Raw genomic sequence first — 17120 nt, 5'->3', positions numbered from 1 at the left:
AAGAAAGCTAACACTAGTGGCTGTTTCCTGTCTCATGGCAACAGTGCAACTGTTCTAAGCAATAATTATTGTACTATTATTCAAAGCCGCAATTATTTATGGTAGTAATACATACACAAAATATTTCACAACACTGAAAAGATGCGAACACACTGAAAACATAGCAGGGTGCAGGGCCTTTGTGCTTACTGAAAAACACCTTTGATTAAAAGAATAAAATGTCTTACTCTGTCTGGTTCGATTCACATCTGGAGAAAGAAAATGAGAAAGGATTAAGAGTCTAATACTTCTGAGTTTCACAGTATAGCTGTTCTACTGATGATCTGAAAAGAAACACCAGCTTCTAGGACCCACTTCCTGACATATTTTTCATTGCTATCCTTTTACAAAAGATGCATTTATCTCTTTTTTTATGTTTTTTGACCGGATCACAATCACTTTTTTAGAAAATTATTTAAAACTGTATTGTCACAGTAAACATCATCTCAACTTTCTTCCCATGCATCCCAGTTCAACTCATGTCCAATGCTACCCCTTGTTCTTAGATGTTCTCACGTTCCCCAGCTTCGGAAATAGCAGAGTTCCTTCTTAGCGGTCTACTGTGCTATGACAAAAGCAAAGCCAAATGGTGAACTTCTGTTTCTACCACTTGTTGAGCTGGCTGCATATGTGCATCTTCTTAAACTACATGTTTTTGGGAAACTGACCCTAAGTCTGTAAGAATTAAGGGGGCTTTCTTTTTGTTCTATTCCCTTCCCACAAGTCATGTGCTTTTTAACCTTGCTAATACTGTAACGTGTGCACAGACAAGCAAAAGAACTAGACTTCATTTTCTGATTGCATCACAACAAATGTTAACTTAGAAGAACAAGTTCTCAGAATCTACAACCACTTTCATTAAACGTACAGTCAGGTGGTAAACTTTTATTTTCATGGATGTACTTGTTTGGAAACCATCTTTTAACAGCAGATAATTGATTTTCAGGTATGAGAAAGGTGGGCTACAGCTATCTAGAATATTCCAGTTGCTTTTTATTTTTTCCTTCCAATTGCATGGTTGACGAAGTAAAATGTTGGGTCCATGTGCATAACTAATAGAAATGGTGCATAACTAATAGAAATGTTTGCCAGTCAGTTGAGAGATCTAGATCCCAAACACAGTTTGCCGTCTCCTCCGATACAAAACAGTTCCCCATCCTGTCCGTTTGTGCAACTGCTACAAGCTGCTTCCAGCTGACAGCTCTGCAACGCACACGTTTGACAAGTCCCATCCTATCCCGCCCACTGGTACATGCTAATACCTTTCTGGTTCACAAGCCAAGTCCAAGGTCCAAACTCTTGCACACCTATTCTGACAGCTGACAAGCAAACAGGGGAACAGAAAGGCGGCACAGTGTATTTGTTATTCACTCCAATGTGCCGTATTTGCTCTACTGTCCCAGAAAATGGCTGCTTAAAAATGATCCCCTTTTTCTGCCAGTCACGAAGCGTGCTGAAGAGTCTGTGCAAGATCCAACACATTCTAGTAAAAGAAACAGCTATCTTCCAAGTCTCTTAAAATTCCACTGTTGTTTGAGAAACATTTTCTCAACAGCCACTTACGATTTGGATTGATGACCATTGGATGTTTTTGATGAAGGATTATATCGTTCTAGAAGAAGAAAAGCAAAATGCACAGTTGAAAACTCAGCCAGCAGAGTAAGTCACTCCCAAGTTGCCAGAAGTACACAATTTTAGATAAACCAAGAACGGGTGAGGAGACAGCAGAAAGTAATAACTAGCTGATGCCAGGTACAATCTCCCACAGACTGAAGAAGAGTGGATGCAGAGACAAAACACTAAATACAGCAAATAATTTTATCAAGAAAATCTAGAAAATTATTTAAATGACTGCTATCTAAACCAATACACACTGAATTTGTTATTAATGGTGTGAAAAACTGTTTTGCTTCTATTATAACTAATCTATTGCCTTTTACATGCAGGACACAGGATATAAAGCAGCCTGTCAGCCTCTGACTTGTTTCAGCATCCCTTCTTAGCTTCTTAGCGGATGAGCAATCTTTAGATCCAGAAATCAAACTCAGAAACCAATTCGTACAACAGGAATACATACTGATATAATCCGCTTTTCAATTTGGGGGAGTTTCTTTCCATTTTCTTTAGTTCTGGCAAATTGCATAGTTCAATAGAAACAAGAACTGAGGCAATTAAAAGATGCCCAGAAAATTCACAGAGGACTGAAAAACTGGTTCTGTGTTTTGACTAACCTTGCCTCTCCATTTACACACATAAAGATCAGTTGCTCCTATAACGTAAGTCTATGGTTTAGCATTATGGAATTAAAGTTTTAATTTGTTTCCTTAATTCCCCACTGTATAAGGTGTTTAGATTAAGCTGCTTGTGAATATCTAAGAATAAACCATACTTCTTTTACTATTTAATCTGTTTAATCAGTTCAAAAGGGAGTGGAAAGACCTTTGGGAGGTAACAGCGCAAATCTAATTCAATTTTACCTGGTATGTTACCTGTGTTAAATTATTAACTTCAGTAACATTCAAACAATAACATACAACATACAACAATACAGGTGAAGAGATATAAAAAGCTGCTTTTGTCTTAAATCTGAAAATGCATCCTGGGACAAGAAATACAAGGATATTGCTAAGCATATTACTATATGAGTTCTTGACCAGTTATCTCGATTTTAAAAAGACGAAGTGAAAACGAACAGTGAAACTGCAATGTGCTTCTTCTATTGAAATATAAACATTAGCGCTACTTTGGTTTCTAATATGTCCCCCAGCAGGGATTTGTATTTTTTTAAAGGATGTTTTGTTTTAGTACTCAGCTTTTTTCAACTAGATCAACCAAGGAGGCATTTTTTCAAGAACTATAAAAAAGACAAATTAATTTTTTTTTTCTAGAAGACAGTAACAAGCTTACAAATAGGTCATAACTTTCTAGATGTCAACAAGAAATGCAAAAGAAAATCAAGCAACTGTTTTATAGGTTAAAATTTGAGAAACTACAGAAAATCTTAACTCAGACTCCATCCTATGGCCAGTCTAGAAAATTTCATTCTCTAAAAAGCACGACAGACTAAGAATACCAAATCACAACAAAAACATTAAACACAATACAGGAAGTTTAATATACTTACTCTGTTCTCCAGTGCCAAAACTGGACTGTTGAGACTCCTAAGGGAATAAAAGATCAGAAATGTCTTTTTCACTGGGAATGTTAACGTATCAAAACCATGCTGTAATCAACATATTCTTTCCACTTAAAGGATGGCACCTAACCTCTAAAAAAGGGAAAAAACCTAACAACAGAACAGAAAGAGTGATTCTTCATCTGGGCCCCAACTCCTCTCTCCAGCCACAAGGGCACAGCCGGCACAGCGAAGGAGCGCTGCACGCTCCCCTTCCTCAGCTCAGCTCTCCCACTTGCTTGGCTTTAAGAAGGGCCATGAGCAGTTGTACTACGTGACAGCTGAAACTCCAAAATCCCTAAGTAACTTCCATAACTTCCGTCTTCACGTATGTTTAGCATGGAGAGGAACCATTCAGTATGTTTTTCTTTATCTTCCTTATACACGGAGAAGCTTTGCTGCTAGTTTTATGTATTTTAATTCAAATTCTTTTCTCTGCGTTTTTCTTTTTCAAACACATAAAGCATCGCAGCGGACAAGCAGTGAGTACAGTAACAACCTATCAACAACAACATCTCAGCTACAGAGGAGCCCAAGAGATTATGAAACTTAAAATCTGAACAGCCCTGCACACTGTGCCCAAAACCCCCCTCCTGCTATAGCTGCATGCGAGTCCCGGGTGAACGCGGCCAGGCACAGCTGGTCAACACATCGTTCCCCCCCCAGACCAGATCTTTATGGAGCTGGACAAGTCACTTCTACAAAAGCCAATAAACAATAATATGTGACTTCCTTTGATATACAATGAGTCTGTTACCTATAAAATCTAGCCTTGGAAGATGAAGTCTTACAAATTTAACACTTTGGCATTCCCATTCCAGAAAACCCAATTCTGACTCCCAAAATACAGAATCACACAGAATCACACAATCACTAGGTTGGAAAGGACCTTCAAGATCATCAAGTCCAACCATTAATCCAACACCACCATGTCCCCTAAACCATGTCCTGAAGCGCCACATCCACACGTTTCTGAACACTTCCAGAGATGGCGACTCCACCACCTCCCTGGGCAGCCTGTTCCAATGCTTGACCACCCTCTCGGTGAAGAAATTTTTCCTAATATCCAATCTAAACCTCCCCTGGCGCAACTTGAGGCCATTTCCTCTTGTCCTATCACTAGTTACTTGGGAGAAGAGACCAACACCCTCATCGCCACAACCCCCTTTCAGGTAGTTGTAGAGAGCGATAAGGTCTCCTCTCAGCCTCTTCTTCTCCAGACTAAACCACCCCAGTTCCCTCAGCCGCTCCTCATAAGACTTGTGCTCCAGCCCCCTCACCAGCTCCGTTGCCCTTCTCTGGACACGCTCCAGCACCTCAACATCCTTCTTGTAGTGAGGAGCCCAATATTGCTTTAGCAAACAAATACGCAGAGGCTACTGAGTTACTGAAAACCTACTTCTAGGCTAGAGTGCCATTTTAAAATAGGACCTTCCTGACCTCATTTTAAAATGAGGACAAATGCTGACCCCATAAATAAAAATTGAAAATGTTTGACTCAATTCATAAAGTTATACGCACACATTTTGCTTAAATGCTCTGGCAATGGCAAACCAGAATAACAGTTCAGCAATGAAATCCAGGTTTGTTGGTATAGCTGTGAAACAGTCTTCCCAAAACAGCCAAGTCAGTGAGGTGCAGTAGTTACATACACAATTTACAAAACTTAATGTTTTAAACACACAAACAACAGCAAAGCACTCATACATTTCTAACTTCCCGTAACTTCTTATTTCAAAAGTGAAAGTAGTTACAATAATGCATTGAACAAGTATCTTTTTGATAGGGAACTCTCCTTGTAAGGCATTTCAAATGCCTCTAATCTTTACTAATTTAAAGAAAGGAAGGGACAATAAAAATAAAATTAACCTGTGTTTAAAGCGCAAAGTGAAGATGAAGTTGGAGAAGCTTTATGACTTCAACAGATAGCAACAGCTAGACTTCCTTCAAAACAAAAACTGATTTTTATCTTTTACATAGATACAAGGAGTGCAAAAGTGATTCCCTGATTGCCTTTTTCCACTGCCAGCTTACACAAGTTGGCAAACTACACGTCAAAAAAGAAGTAAAGACCACGTAGTAATCAAACACCACATCTACTGAGCAACTGAGCTGGGGTGAGCACAAGATGAGGACCTGGCACCCGTTCTCAGCAATACACGTATCACAAATTCTGCAGAAAGCACCTGCCTAATTGCTCACTTTAGTCAACTCCTATTTTGAAGGCATAGTGCAGTCTTTCAGTTAAGCGCACTTTAACGAGGTGTTATGTTTGAATGTGCAACTTTTTCCAACTCTCTTGCCATCCATTTTGCCTTTGAATACATATCTAAGAAACTCATAGATTAAAAAAAAAAAGCTGTACTTTCAACTCCAAAGGTATTTATAGCAGTATCTTCTAAAGGTCTACTTCAGAAGGGAGGAGGACTTAAAGGAAGGAAACCCTTTTAACCAAAGTATAACAGACCACTGAGGTTAGATAGTGAAGATACTTAAGCAGGAAGCGAATTCACAGCTTGTACTCAAACACAAAAACTGTGGGGAGCAAAAACAGTCGCTAGCTGGATAGAACGGCAGTCAGGTACTGAATTCTCATTTCTAGGTTACCAGCTTGGCTGTAGTCCCGGTTGTGGAGAATGGGGCCCATTTCCATTTAATGTTTGAAATCTCAGGTCAGATCTCATTTTTGTTTCTCAGAAGAAAGTTTCTGTATTACAGCAGATCAAGGGACCTGACTGCTGGCCTTCTCAGTAACTCCAGCGCAGGGCAGATGCCGAAGAAACCTGGAGACAGAACCCACCTCTTCAGAGATGCCTCCAGGTCACTGCACAGGTATGCGGCTACAAAGACTGCCGATGCTCTTGCATTGCTTTGAAACGAAAAATTTCCACCCTCTAAGGAACAGCTGGGTTTTTTAATATATTTTACAAACATGCCAGTATTTTTGGAGTTTTTGACTGCGAGTCCACAGCTTAAAAAAAAGTTACACCGAATTATAGAGTGTTAGGTCATTGGATAACATTTTTTATCAAGGCTCAGGAATCTACATTTTTTTCATAGCATCCATAAAACTTTCCCTGACCTATTTTCATGAAGTTTTATCTTCTGATTCAAAGACTTCCTGATAATTATTAGCTATATTTATAGTAAATGCTGAGAGGCCCCAGTCAGGAGTCTGGGTCCCTTCAAGCTATTCACTATCCACACATAGGGAAAAGTCATCTTATCCCACCAGTCTTAAAAATAAAATTGACTGGTCCACCAAAGGGAGCTTAATTTTATGTGCGCAGGCAAAACATACCAAACTTCTGCACACACAAGGAATGCTGTGAAACACTGCAGTGTATTACTTGTAAATAAATTGAGCACAGTATTAAAGGGAAAAAGCCTTCCTCGAACAGTACTGCTTGATTAAAGTAAACCACTGTTTTGTTTTGTTTTCTGAATTCTGCTTTGGGTCCAGACTGCACAAGCCTATGGCTTGCTAACTCACTGGAATTCTGAGAAGATCCTGCTGCCAAGAATGACAGAGGGGAGAAGGCAGAGGAAATTACAGGCTTTGGATGCGGAGAGAGAAGTTGACAAAGTTCCATGGCTAAGATGTGCAGCCACAAAATAAAAAAGCTGGCAAAAAGTCAAAAGACTCAGAGCAGCCATAAATGGAATTTTTTGCAAACCGGGTGAAAAAACACCATCCAGGTCAATAGGTTCAAAAGAAACACAATCTACCTTTTTTGTTCAAACATCAACAAGATTGTGCAATCTTACGTAGTTTCTCTCTGTGTCACAAAGACACATATATCTCTGCACACCTTCTTTCTTCCCAACCTGAGTCAAATACCAGAGAAACACAGAAACAAGCAGTTCTAGCAACCCCACAGTCAGGTGTGCTCAAAAGTCTGTGATGGGAGAACACCTCCACAAAGGTTCAGGAATAAGTATTCAAAGCAGTGGAATAAGCACTCTTGTTGATGAAAAGCATGGAATTTCTTGCTTTACTATAAAAGGTAAGGATTATTTCCAGGTTCACAGTTTTATATAACATAGGAAATAAACCCTGACTAAAGGTAATATAGGCAAGATTAATATTGATCTAACTCATCATCATAACGTTAAGAAACTAGACAATGACATTTGTTTCTACATACACCTTCAAAAGTAAAGCTGAGAACTGCACAGTATGTTCCGTATTTTCAGCGCGCTGGAGAGAAGCAAGCAAGATGCAGCGAGACAGGAACACGCAGCACAGAGGGCGATGACAACAGGACTGCCCATAGCTCTGGGGTATCTAGCCAGTATGAGAACCTGAACTGCTGAACTTCGCACCAGTCTGCGGGAGTTTTGTGCATGTGCACTCACAACATGGGACCTGGAAACTTTGGCCAAAAAAAGATGATGTCAAAGCATTCACATAAGATAATCTGTTTTAAGACATTACATTAGAGATGTCAGTGAGAAAGTAGTCTTAAAATACTTCAGTGTTCTGTCTTGGGGAGCAATTTGGATCAAAGAGGAAATTGATAGCAGCAAGTGGTGCTCTAGCACAGCAGCCTGGTCAGAAAAAGCATAGTCTTCTTTATTATAAAGGTAACTTTGAAAAGACGAACAGCATCATATCTTCACTCTGAAGTTATGCCAAATTAGGGGCGGAGTACCCCAATCCATTTCAGAGATATGTTGAGTCTGGAGAAAAATTATACTGTCGAGTTAAATCTTTTACCGGTAATCAGTAGACACAGGAAACAAAACATGAATTCTTGAATGAGTCAGCTATTGCAAGCTGAACGGTAGTTGCTGAAGTTGCTACCCACAGCTATCTACCCTGCCTATCTCTACCCTGCCTACCCATCAGCTTCCAAGATAACTGCAGATTGCAGAGCTGTATTTCAAGGCAAACAATCACCAGTGCCAGTTTGCCTTAAAACCCTGCAGCTGGGGCTGCCAGACCCAGCCTCAGGGGAGGGAGCAAGCAGCTGAGAGCAAGAGAACTCCTTCCTCAGAGGTGTCAGCTCAAGCAGGTCACCTGGAAATATGCCCTGTGCTGTCAACGGCAGCAGAGCCCGACTGATTTCTCTTTAGAATTAATAGCTTAAACACTTCAGTAGTTATTCAGTACATGGGAGGTTAGGAAGAGGATCTTTCGGAATAAGTGATCTGAAAATTTCTTTAGCAAAACATGTGATTTTAAAACTGTTTTAATTCTTTTGTAATCGAAAATGTAAGATCTAATAGAACTACTAATGGACTTCAAAATTATGAGGAAAATTCAGTTTATGCACAAAAGTGCCTCTAAATTTCACAACATTTACCTGTCAGCCTCCATTACTTTGCTAGATGGAGGTAAACACACTTGCTTGGTTCTACACAAAATGGTGCAAAGCGTTTCCATAATAGGGAAAAACGCTCAATGGCATTTTCAAGCTGCACAAGTATCCTGAAGAAGGCTTGAATTTATGAAACAGAAATAAAAAACTGAAGGAAAGTTATATTATAGATATTTTTGCAGACTGCTCTGTGTGTGTGTAAAACAGGAAAAACGATGACCTTCTTCATAAGGCTACTGCTGACAAATGTTGTTGTGAGGCAAGATGAAGAGATACAAAGCACTGAAACAAACACAGAACTATACAGAATTGAATTTAAGAGTTCCAAAATCCTGATCTTTAATAGAAGTTACTTTTTCAACAGCATTCAGTACTTGACCACAGCACTGACCTTTGTTGGAAAAGGAAATTTTGACGGTTCAGTTTTGCACGGTGTATGGATAGCAGTCAACGGAGGAGGCCAAGAATGGGTCATCTCCTATAACCAGAACAAAAAAGGAAAGCTATTAACAAAATTAAAGCAAAGCCTTCAAGTTACAATCTTGATTCAAATGGTAACCCTGTCTCTGAATTTTCAGTTCATTGTCCACACTTCACTAAGCTTTATATTCAAATACTAATTTCCCAAATGTGTAACAAACATTTTACACATAAACCTAAATCTCGAATTGCTACCCATGAGAACAGGTAGTTAAGACATAGTAACAAGCAGAAAGAAGACATAATAACAAGCAGAAAGGCATAAGTATGTAAAATTGGTTGGCCTGCACACAAACTGCAGTAGAAGTCAGAGTTGATCATTTCAGACTGTGAAGAGCACATTTAGGACAGAGGGGTACAAAGAAGAATCCTAGGAAAGGGAAACCTATAAAGTTTGAGGAAAAAGGGGGAAATGAAGTGCCTGAAGCTGGACAGAAAGTGCCTTGTATTCTCTCAGAGCATCTCCAAAGACCATGGAATACTGAAGGTCAGAGCAAATGGTAAGCCATTGAACGGTAAGCCATGGAAATGCTCAAGGGGAATCTGACAATTCTTTTGTAGTAGCAGACATATGACCAGGGGATCACACGAGGAATAAAAAGACTTGAGAAAATAACCTAGGTAGAAGAGAAAAGAGAGTTCTGCTGTGGGGTAGCAAAAAAATTAGTATAATCTAGAAAGATATCAGTATGTAAGGATGGTATTTTGGTGGAAGAAATGGGTAATTCTGTTAGGTTAACAGGGAGGTGGCCTAGAAGAACAGGGCTGCAGTGAGGGTATCCCAGAGATGAGGTGCACAGCCCGCAATGCCCTGCACCCAGCTCGCGCACAGGTCTGCTTGCAGCTTTCCCCCATCTACCTGCACTAGAGGAGGAATTGAGGAGCCCTCCTGTAAGGACTTGCAGCCAAGTCAATTTAAAAGGCACTAATCAACTGCCGAGTACTTTCCACCTCCTTAGCAATGTTTGCATTTTCAACAAATACGTTATCAACAAAAGCACAGAGAACTTACTTTTAGAATTTCATCCACGCAGCTCACATCACCAGATGCTGATGCCTACAAATCAAAACTCAAGATTAACGTCTCCTAAAGCAAATTTTCCTTAAAAGATGCCAGGGGCTAGAAACAATTAAAAATAAACTTCAATCCTTAAAATGATTCATATGGACTCTATATAGATACAAACACACCTTGTTAATTCTTTTCAGCAACATTAATTTTAATATCAGATAGATCCGTACTTTTATGGTATGAGTCGCATCCAGTTATGAAAAGCAAATACATGAGATCTATAAAACTGCCGGCATACTCTCTTACTTTTCACTTGACAGTTAAAGTGATCATAGGCAGTCAGTGATATTAAAAACTGAGAGAGACTTGGGGGGGGAAGAAGAGAATCATAGCTTTCAATCATTTCCTGGAAGAAGTCACTCAATAATATCTGAATTCAAATGCATGACCGTGAATGCACAGTAATGACAAACTGCATGATGAAATAAAACATACATCTAGAAACAGCAATAATTATGAAGCTATGAATCTTCTGCATCCCTGACTGCTACAAGCAGAAAGGAAGCAAAGCTACTATACTATTCACTGCATCAGCATGAGCATGTCAAGTCTTCACGAATAAGAAAATAACTTATTTCCAGATTTTCTTACCTCTGTCTTGGATCTTATTTTGCTATTTGTTGAAATCCCAGGAACAAAGGTTTTTCTCTAGCTACCACAACTCAAGCAGTTAAATAGGAGATGCAATGACATTTTATTATGAAGAAAGGCACTCTCCTTGTAAGTGAGCTGTAGTCAGACTCTGTGCCTTAACGATTCAAGAATTACCAAACTACTAAAAGTTGTTAACCCAATAGTATTTTGTATCCAGCATAAGTGATAAAAGTTCTGAGCCTTCTTCAATTTGGTGTGCTTTAGGGTTAGCTTATTTTCCCTAGGTGAACATATAATAATCACATCCAGTAATTGCTACACACTTCAAAAGAAAATCTGATATATGCAGATAGTATCACTAGCCTAAGACAAGGTAGCTCCCAGTAACGACAACATATGTATCTAGCTTGTCAGAATACTTGTGAATATCCTGCTATTTCACTAACTTCTCACTACAGAACAGTCTACGAAAATTAGCCTCCCTGGGTTAAGTTTGCCTTTCCGAATGTCTCCTGGCCTTCACTTAATAAAAAACCACACAGTATTCACAGGGAAGAAGCAGAAGGAAAAAATAATTACTTTTGCAATTCCTCATTTAAAATACAGGTCTTCACTGCATAAGTTTAAGATGCTTTGCGTAACAAAAAAAACACACTGTTTACTAAAAACTAAATTTCGGTTATGTAGATTGGGATTTTAAAGAAGCTGGAAAATCCCAGCCCAAAGGGACTTACATTTAAGAAGCCAGGAGACAGAGAGCAACTTACATCTAGCGGTTGGGAAGGTATTTTCAGCTTGGTTAGATGTGCTTTGCTGCTAGGCTTCAGCTCATTCACGCTGCTGCTGTGAGTCTGACTACTGTAGTGTTCGGATGATAACTTTGGTTCCATGGATTCCTGTCCATCCATTGGCCTCACGTACGCAGTGGGTTTCTGTAACATTGAACTGGACTTGGACATTAGTGAAGGTGGAAAAGACTGATTAGAGTGTTGTCCACTTGAAAATGAGGGTACACGGGAGGGAGAGTCCCAGTTGGCATCAGGGTCCCGGGGAGATTTTGAACGTTGATGTTCTTTGCTGTGGTGATCATTTCCATGAGATCTCGAATGGCTGGAGCTCAACGAAGAAACAGCAGATGGTTTTCCAGGGCTGGAAGAACGAGGTTTGGAGTGTTCAGACCCATGCTGGCTTTTTTTGCGGCTGCTGCTGCTACTGTATGAGTCACGGTCGTGCCTCTGGCCACTACTGCTAGTGTTATTGCCACTGCCACGCTGACTACTGTGTCCGCTCTGTAAACCCGAGGACCGTTTCTGAGATTGCGAGGAAGTGCTAGGTGCTGGTCCTACAGGAGTCCATTTGCTGCTCTGATGCGAGCTAGTATTATGTCTCTGATCACCAAAGAAACTTTGGTTCGATTTTTCATCTGGTGTTGATGGTACGGTTGGTTTGGGAATTCCAACAAGCTTTTGTAGCGATCTGTCTCCTATAAGATCCTTCATTTCATCATAATTACCAAGCATGCTCTGAATACGACTAGACAATTTGTCTTCTTTGCTTGTCTGTGAAAATAATTTTTTAAAATAATGCTTTAAAAATCAAAATTTCACTTTCAGTTAATTGACTTGATAATCTACTGCAGTTAATCTAAATTCCAGGGCTAAGATCATGGCTAGCATCCACGTCTTTTTTGCCACTGTTTCCAATTCCCAATTTTAGTTCTTAAAGCAGTAATTTAACACCCTAAAGCATAAGGAAAAGATGTATTTCAGCAGCAGGAACAGTTGAAACAGCACTAATCAGTGCTTCAAGTAATACACTGTCGAGCTGGATGCAAGTTTAAAAATTGCAGATGCCTACTGTCACCTTAAAGATTATTTCTCTAATACAGAATGTATTACTCCTAAAAAGTTTTAATTAACAGTAAAATAAAATGAGCTTAATCTCATCACTGTATGTAATTTTTAATTGGTATTTATACTGGCATAATTCTTGTTGCCAAGATGATTATATATAAGAAAGGGTTCGTTCTTATATAACCAGTTTGTTTTCACATCAGGTATACTCTATCATTACCCATGCATCCCAACCAGCTTTAGTTCACTTCATACACACGGGATTTGATTATCAAGCACGGTAAAGTGATGGGAGGACAGGAATAAAAAGCAAGCAAACAAACAAAATCCTTCTCAGCTTTCCTCCTCCAGGAGGACAGTTTTCAGTCACAATATTTTACTTCTTGCAAACCAGCTGAAATTGTGATAAGGGATAAAGGGTTTGCTTTCAATATGAGTTTTGAAAATCTTAAATGGTACTTTTTTAGAACGCTCAGTATTTTTTTTCTTCCCCAGTTCCGTTCAACAAATCAAACCTGGAAGGAAACCTGGCCCAGGTTTAAAGCTGTACGAGATCATAAACAGTCAACTCCTTCAAAACAAACTAAAAAATCAGATACAAACAATTGGCATACTAGTTAAAGCTGATAATTGTATCATATCAGGCATTTCAGCATTTAAAATTAACCTCCTATTTAAACATTCTCTTTCTGACCTTACCCAGGTCTGGATTACATTGATTGAAGGTTAGAAAGTTTACCAGCAGGCTAAAGCACCACAAAAAAAGCAACGTGGCATGACACAACGGACAGTTGAAACAAAAAAATTGTTTTCAGTCACTGTAGCAAAAGCTGAAGAAAGCAAAAAAATTTTATGGTTTTATCATCCCTTTTCTCACTTCCTACAAAGCAGTCCTTCCTTCCTAAGTATTAATATAAATCTGCCAGTAGAGCTGGTTAATAACTGTCCATCCTTATTTTCAGGCCCTGCTTAAATACTTGGTTGACATTAAGAGCTGTGGATCTAGAAAGAATGCCAATGAAAATAAATTTAAAATACAAATTTGCATATGACTTCTGCTATAAAAACTGCATTTGCAAGAACTGCATAAACTCACAACTTTGTATGGTTCAGCAAAGAGAGGAGAGTTAGGTGGAAAGGCTTCTTCACCCTGTTGAATTTCTTGATTTCGCCTTTCCCTTTCTTTCATACGCAGCACATTCCGGTCTTCACGGTTCATGTTGCTACAAACAGAAAAATAATTTCTGATCACAGAAGGACACGAGGAGGAATGCAAGTGCACACAGTTAGCCCTGTACCTGTTTTGCCAAAAGAATGATCTCCGTCAAAACGCCCTGCTGACCATAACTCCTCAAGACTGCAAAGGTGTTTGTCCAATTTAAAACACCTTGCACTTAGAAGAGCTATAACCCACCATCTAGCTTCTAACAGGGAAAGTTTATGCAGTAATAAAAAGAAGAAAAAAAATCCACAAAGTCCTCAGGCAAGTAGCTATTTCAAACCACTTCACCTGCTTGAATCATTTAGCTATTTCAACCCACGCTGCACATCTCCCATTCATTTCTAAAATACTTTTTCTCCCCCACATCCCCCAAATGTTCTGCAATTTTACTCTCTTATCCCCCCACCCATTCAGTGCCTGACTTCTACTGTAGGTTTATTTTATTGTTGCTGCTGACATGCCTTTCTTGGCACCCATTCTCCAACATATTCTAACCTCAAGCTTTGATATTGTTTCCAGCTCTGCCTTCCTCCCAAAAGACATTTCTACTCAAAACAGTAATATCAGTGGAGTTCTGGCAATATTGCACCTTTAGTCTTAGACCATACAGTGTTCTGCTACTGCAAAAATGCAGATTGAAAACTGAAAATCCTTCTTTGCGGTTTGGTATTGCTACTTGAGTTAACAGCAATACATCAAATTGTTGCAGCACAAAAAAAATGTTGGAAAAGATTCACTTTGAGCTTGATAAAGCACTGGGACTTAAAAGGAATAAACAAAATAAGATGATAAATAAGATGGTACTAACTCTTTTTACCATGTGCTATACTTCATATCAAGAGATTTATAAATGTGCCTTACTGATCTGGAAAAAGTACGGTTGGTGCTTCCAGGAAAGAAAGAAGATTCTTCCCAGTTCTTGCACATAATTTGTAGTGTAAAATAAAAATGTTGTCTGCTTAGAAAATTATTATTTCATGTTTTTAGAAATAAAATATGTATTTGCTACAGCATTACTTTGAAAGCTATGCAAAACCAGCTATTCCATTCTAAACAAGACGACTTCAGCCTACCACTCAGTTTTTAAAATATTAAGTCTTTCCACCTTAATGACATTTTAGCCTCTTACTGCAATTTCTTACTCATTTGGCTTCATTTAGTCTGATACTCTGAATATACTGAAATCTAAGAGGATGCCAAAACCAGAATAAACCCCCAGTGTAAGGTTAAATGCTTGATGCTTTTTAAGGCAACGGGTTTGTTCTATTTCCCTGAAACATTTGCATTGTAAACAAGGTAAAAGCATTAGCATAATCCATCTCGATGCTGATGTCAAGCCTATGAATACAATAACTTTTAAATTACTTGTGAAAAATCACTTTTTTTCTCCAGTTATCCTGTAATCAGCTGAACTCGTGTAAAGGCACATGAACACCAAGGCTGCCTCCTGAGAGGGGGACCTGTACCCCGGCACCTGGCAAGCAAACTACCAGGATCATTTGGTCATTAATGGCAAACTTGTTTTAAAAGTTGGAGGCTTAAAAAGTTTATTCTTCAGACTGCAGCCCAATTTCTTACACATGTAGCATTTAAACAGAGACGAGTATCAGTTTTAATTATAGATACTGATGAGTTAAAGCCAACTGGAACAGTCTAAACCTGTGCCATTTTACTATTAAAGGCAAAATGTGAGGCAAGGAGTAGGAGTACCCTACCATTGAGTAGTTCATTCACATCAATACACTAAGATTGCGAATGATCTACAGCTGTACATGTCGCAGATTATAATCTTAACTAAGAATTTCACATCTACATTTTACAAATAGAGGGTTAAATATTTACAAAGACCTTTACTATTTTTGGGAGAGACAAGCATCATCTTTCAAAATTGTATCAACATTTACTATAACTCTTGGGACTGAGGGAAAAAAACAACATTTGTACCAGCACTGTCACATGAAAGGAACGTTATAGCAAAGATCCACTTGAGATCAGAGTTGGGGCAAAACCAGAGCTGATACGGCTATACCTGCCAGGTCAGTGTAAAATTAGTCATCGGAAATATACCAGCTAATCACACTTTTTACCACTCCTCCCCAGTCTTTTGTAGTATAATAAATGAAAAACATCTTCATGGGTAGTCGTCTGACTGTATGGGGATTTGGTTTAGGTTTTTTTAGTTCTTTTAAATTTTTTATTAGAGTCAATAGTTTGAATGAGATTCAAGTTAGACTTGTTTGTATCTAATCTTCTAAATCTCTACACAGGTATATTTTAAGTACCTACAATGTGTACTTAGCTATTAAAATCACACTAGCATTAAATGTGTAAATAAATGAAGTTAGTGGGGCTTCCTTAACTCTGTGCTTCAGACAGCTTCCCACTCAAATTTGTATCCTCCACAGCTACAAAACGTAACAGAAGATCAATTTGCTTGTGTTCAGGAAAGGTAAGCAGTAGAGGTACCCTGAAAAGCAGAAGACTAAGGCATGTCTACCAAATCAACATTGCTAGCAGTTAACCTCAGCATAAAGGAAACTGCAAAACGAAGCTTTCAGACCACTCGTAGTTATAACGAACCTTTAAAATCCACTATCTAAAATTCACGACTGTGATCAAAGTTATGTACTATTTGCTGGTCCTCAGGTTTTTTGCCAAAGTCAGAGCAGACACCAGCCCCGTCTCACGCTGACATGAGAAGCTCCATTCTCTCCCAGTTTTGATGCTGACTGGTGGGAAGGAGCTCTGCCCGTGCCGCTCCCACCACTGCTGCAGACAGTCAGAGCTGCTTCTCCCTCTCCCACATCCACACCCGCATCCCAGATTCAAACCTTTCCCCACAGGATAAAAGGCCAGGAGCAGCTTGGTGCAGCCGAGCTCCTGCCACCCCTACCCCACCCTCTGGGCAAGAGGACAGCATCTCTGCTCCTCCCTCCCTGCACACCGGGCCTGGAAGTGGAAGATTAAGAACTTGTTGACTTGTACCTGCTGCTATCGAGAAGATCCTGCTATAATTTCCCTTTCCCTCTTCCTGGGAGGCCTGAGCGAAAGTGTGAACGCCCAGGAGGAGCAGAGCCAGGCTAAGGGAGACAAAACTAACGCTCCCGCAGCAAGGACCAAAGTCACCTTAATTTCCACATCTGGGGAAAGAAAAGTTGAAAAATTAAAAGAAATTAGAAAACAGGCCTAAAGCACACCATAGTATTTCCATTTTTAGAAAATCTAATTCTATACAGTTTGAGTCATTATTTGTGCACAGTTAGCCACGCTGTACCCTGCACAGCCCATTTAGCACTTGATTTCACTACACAGCTGACTGTCCAAATCTCATGCCTCTTCTCCAGCTCAATAAGGAGAGTTG

At 39.3% G+C, this 17120-nt stretch overlaps 1 protein-coding gene across 1 annotated transcript in view; it reads right to left on the bottom strand.

Moving 5' to 3' along the window:
- AFF4 (AF4/FMR2 family, member 4) overlaps positions 1 to 13756 on the bottom strand; it is a 30564-nt gene extending 16808 nt beyond the window's left edge. The window contains exons 1-6 of the mRNA XM_010296325.1: positions 13634 to 13756; positions 11452 to 12243; positions 10031 to 10075; positions 8930 to 9016; positions 3164 to 3200; positions 1603 to 1651 (exon numbers count right to left, since the gene is read on the bottom strand). Of these exons, the coding sequence (XP_010294627.1) occupies positions 1603 to 1651; positions 3164 to 3200; positions 8930 to 9016; positions 10031 to 10075; positions 11452 to 12243; positions 13634 to 13756 (1133 nt within the window). The remainder of the gene's footprint in view (positions 1 to 1602; positions 1652 to 3163; positions 3201 to 8929; positions 9017 to 10030; positions 10076 to 11451; positions 12244 to 13633) is intronic.
- Positions 13757 to 17120: the final 3364 nt, after the last annotated feature.

This window comes from Phaethon lepturus, unplaced genomic scaffold (assembly GCF_000687285.1).
Source record: "Phaethon lepturus isolate BGI_N335 unplaced genomic scaffold, ASM68728v1 scaffold19201, whole genome shotgun sequence".
NCBI classification, from domain to species: domain Eukaryota; kingdom Metazoa; phylum Chordata; class Aves; order Phaethontiformes; family Phaethontidae; genus Phaethon; species Phaethon lepturus.
This window is presented reverse-complemented; position numbering and strand designations above follow the sequence as displayed.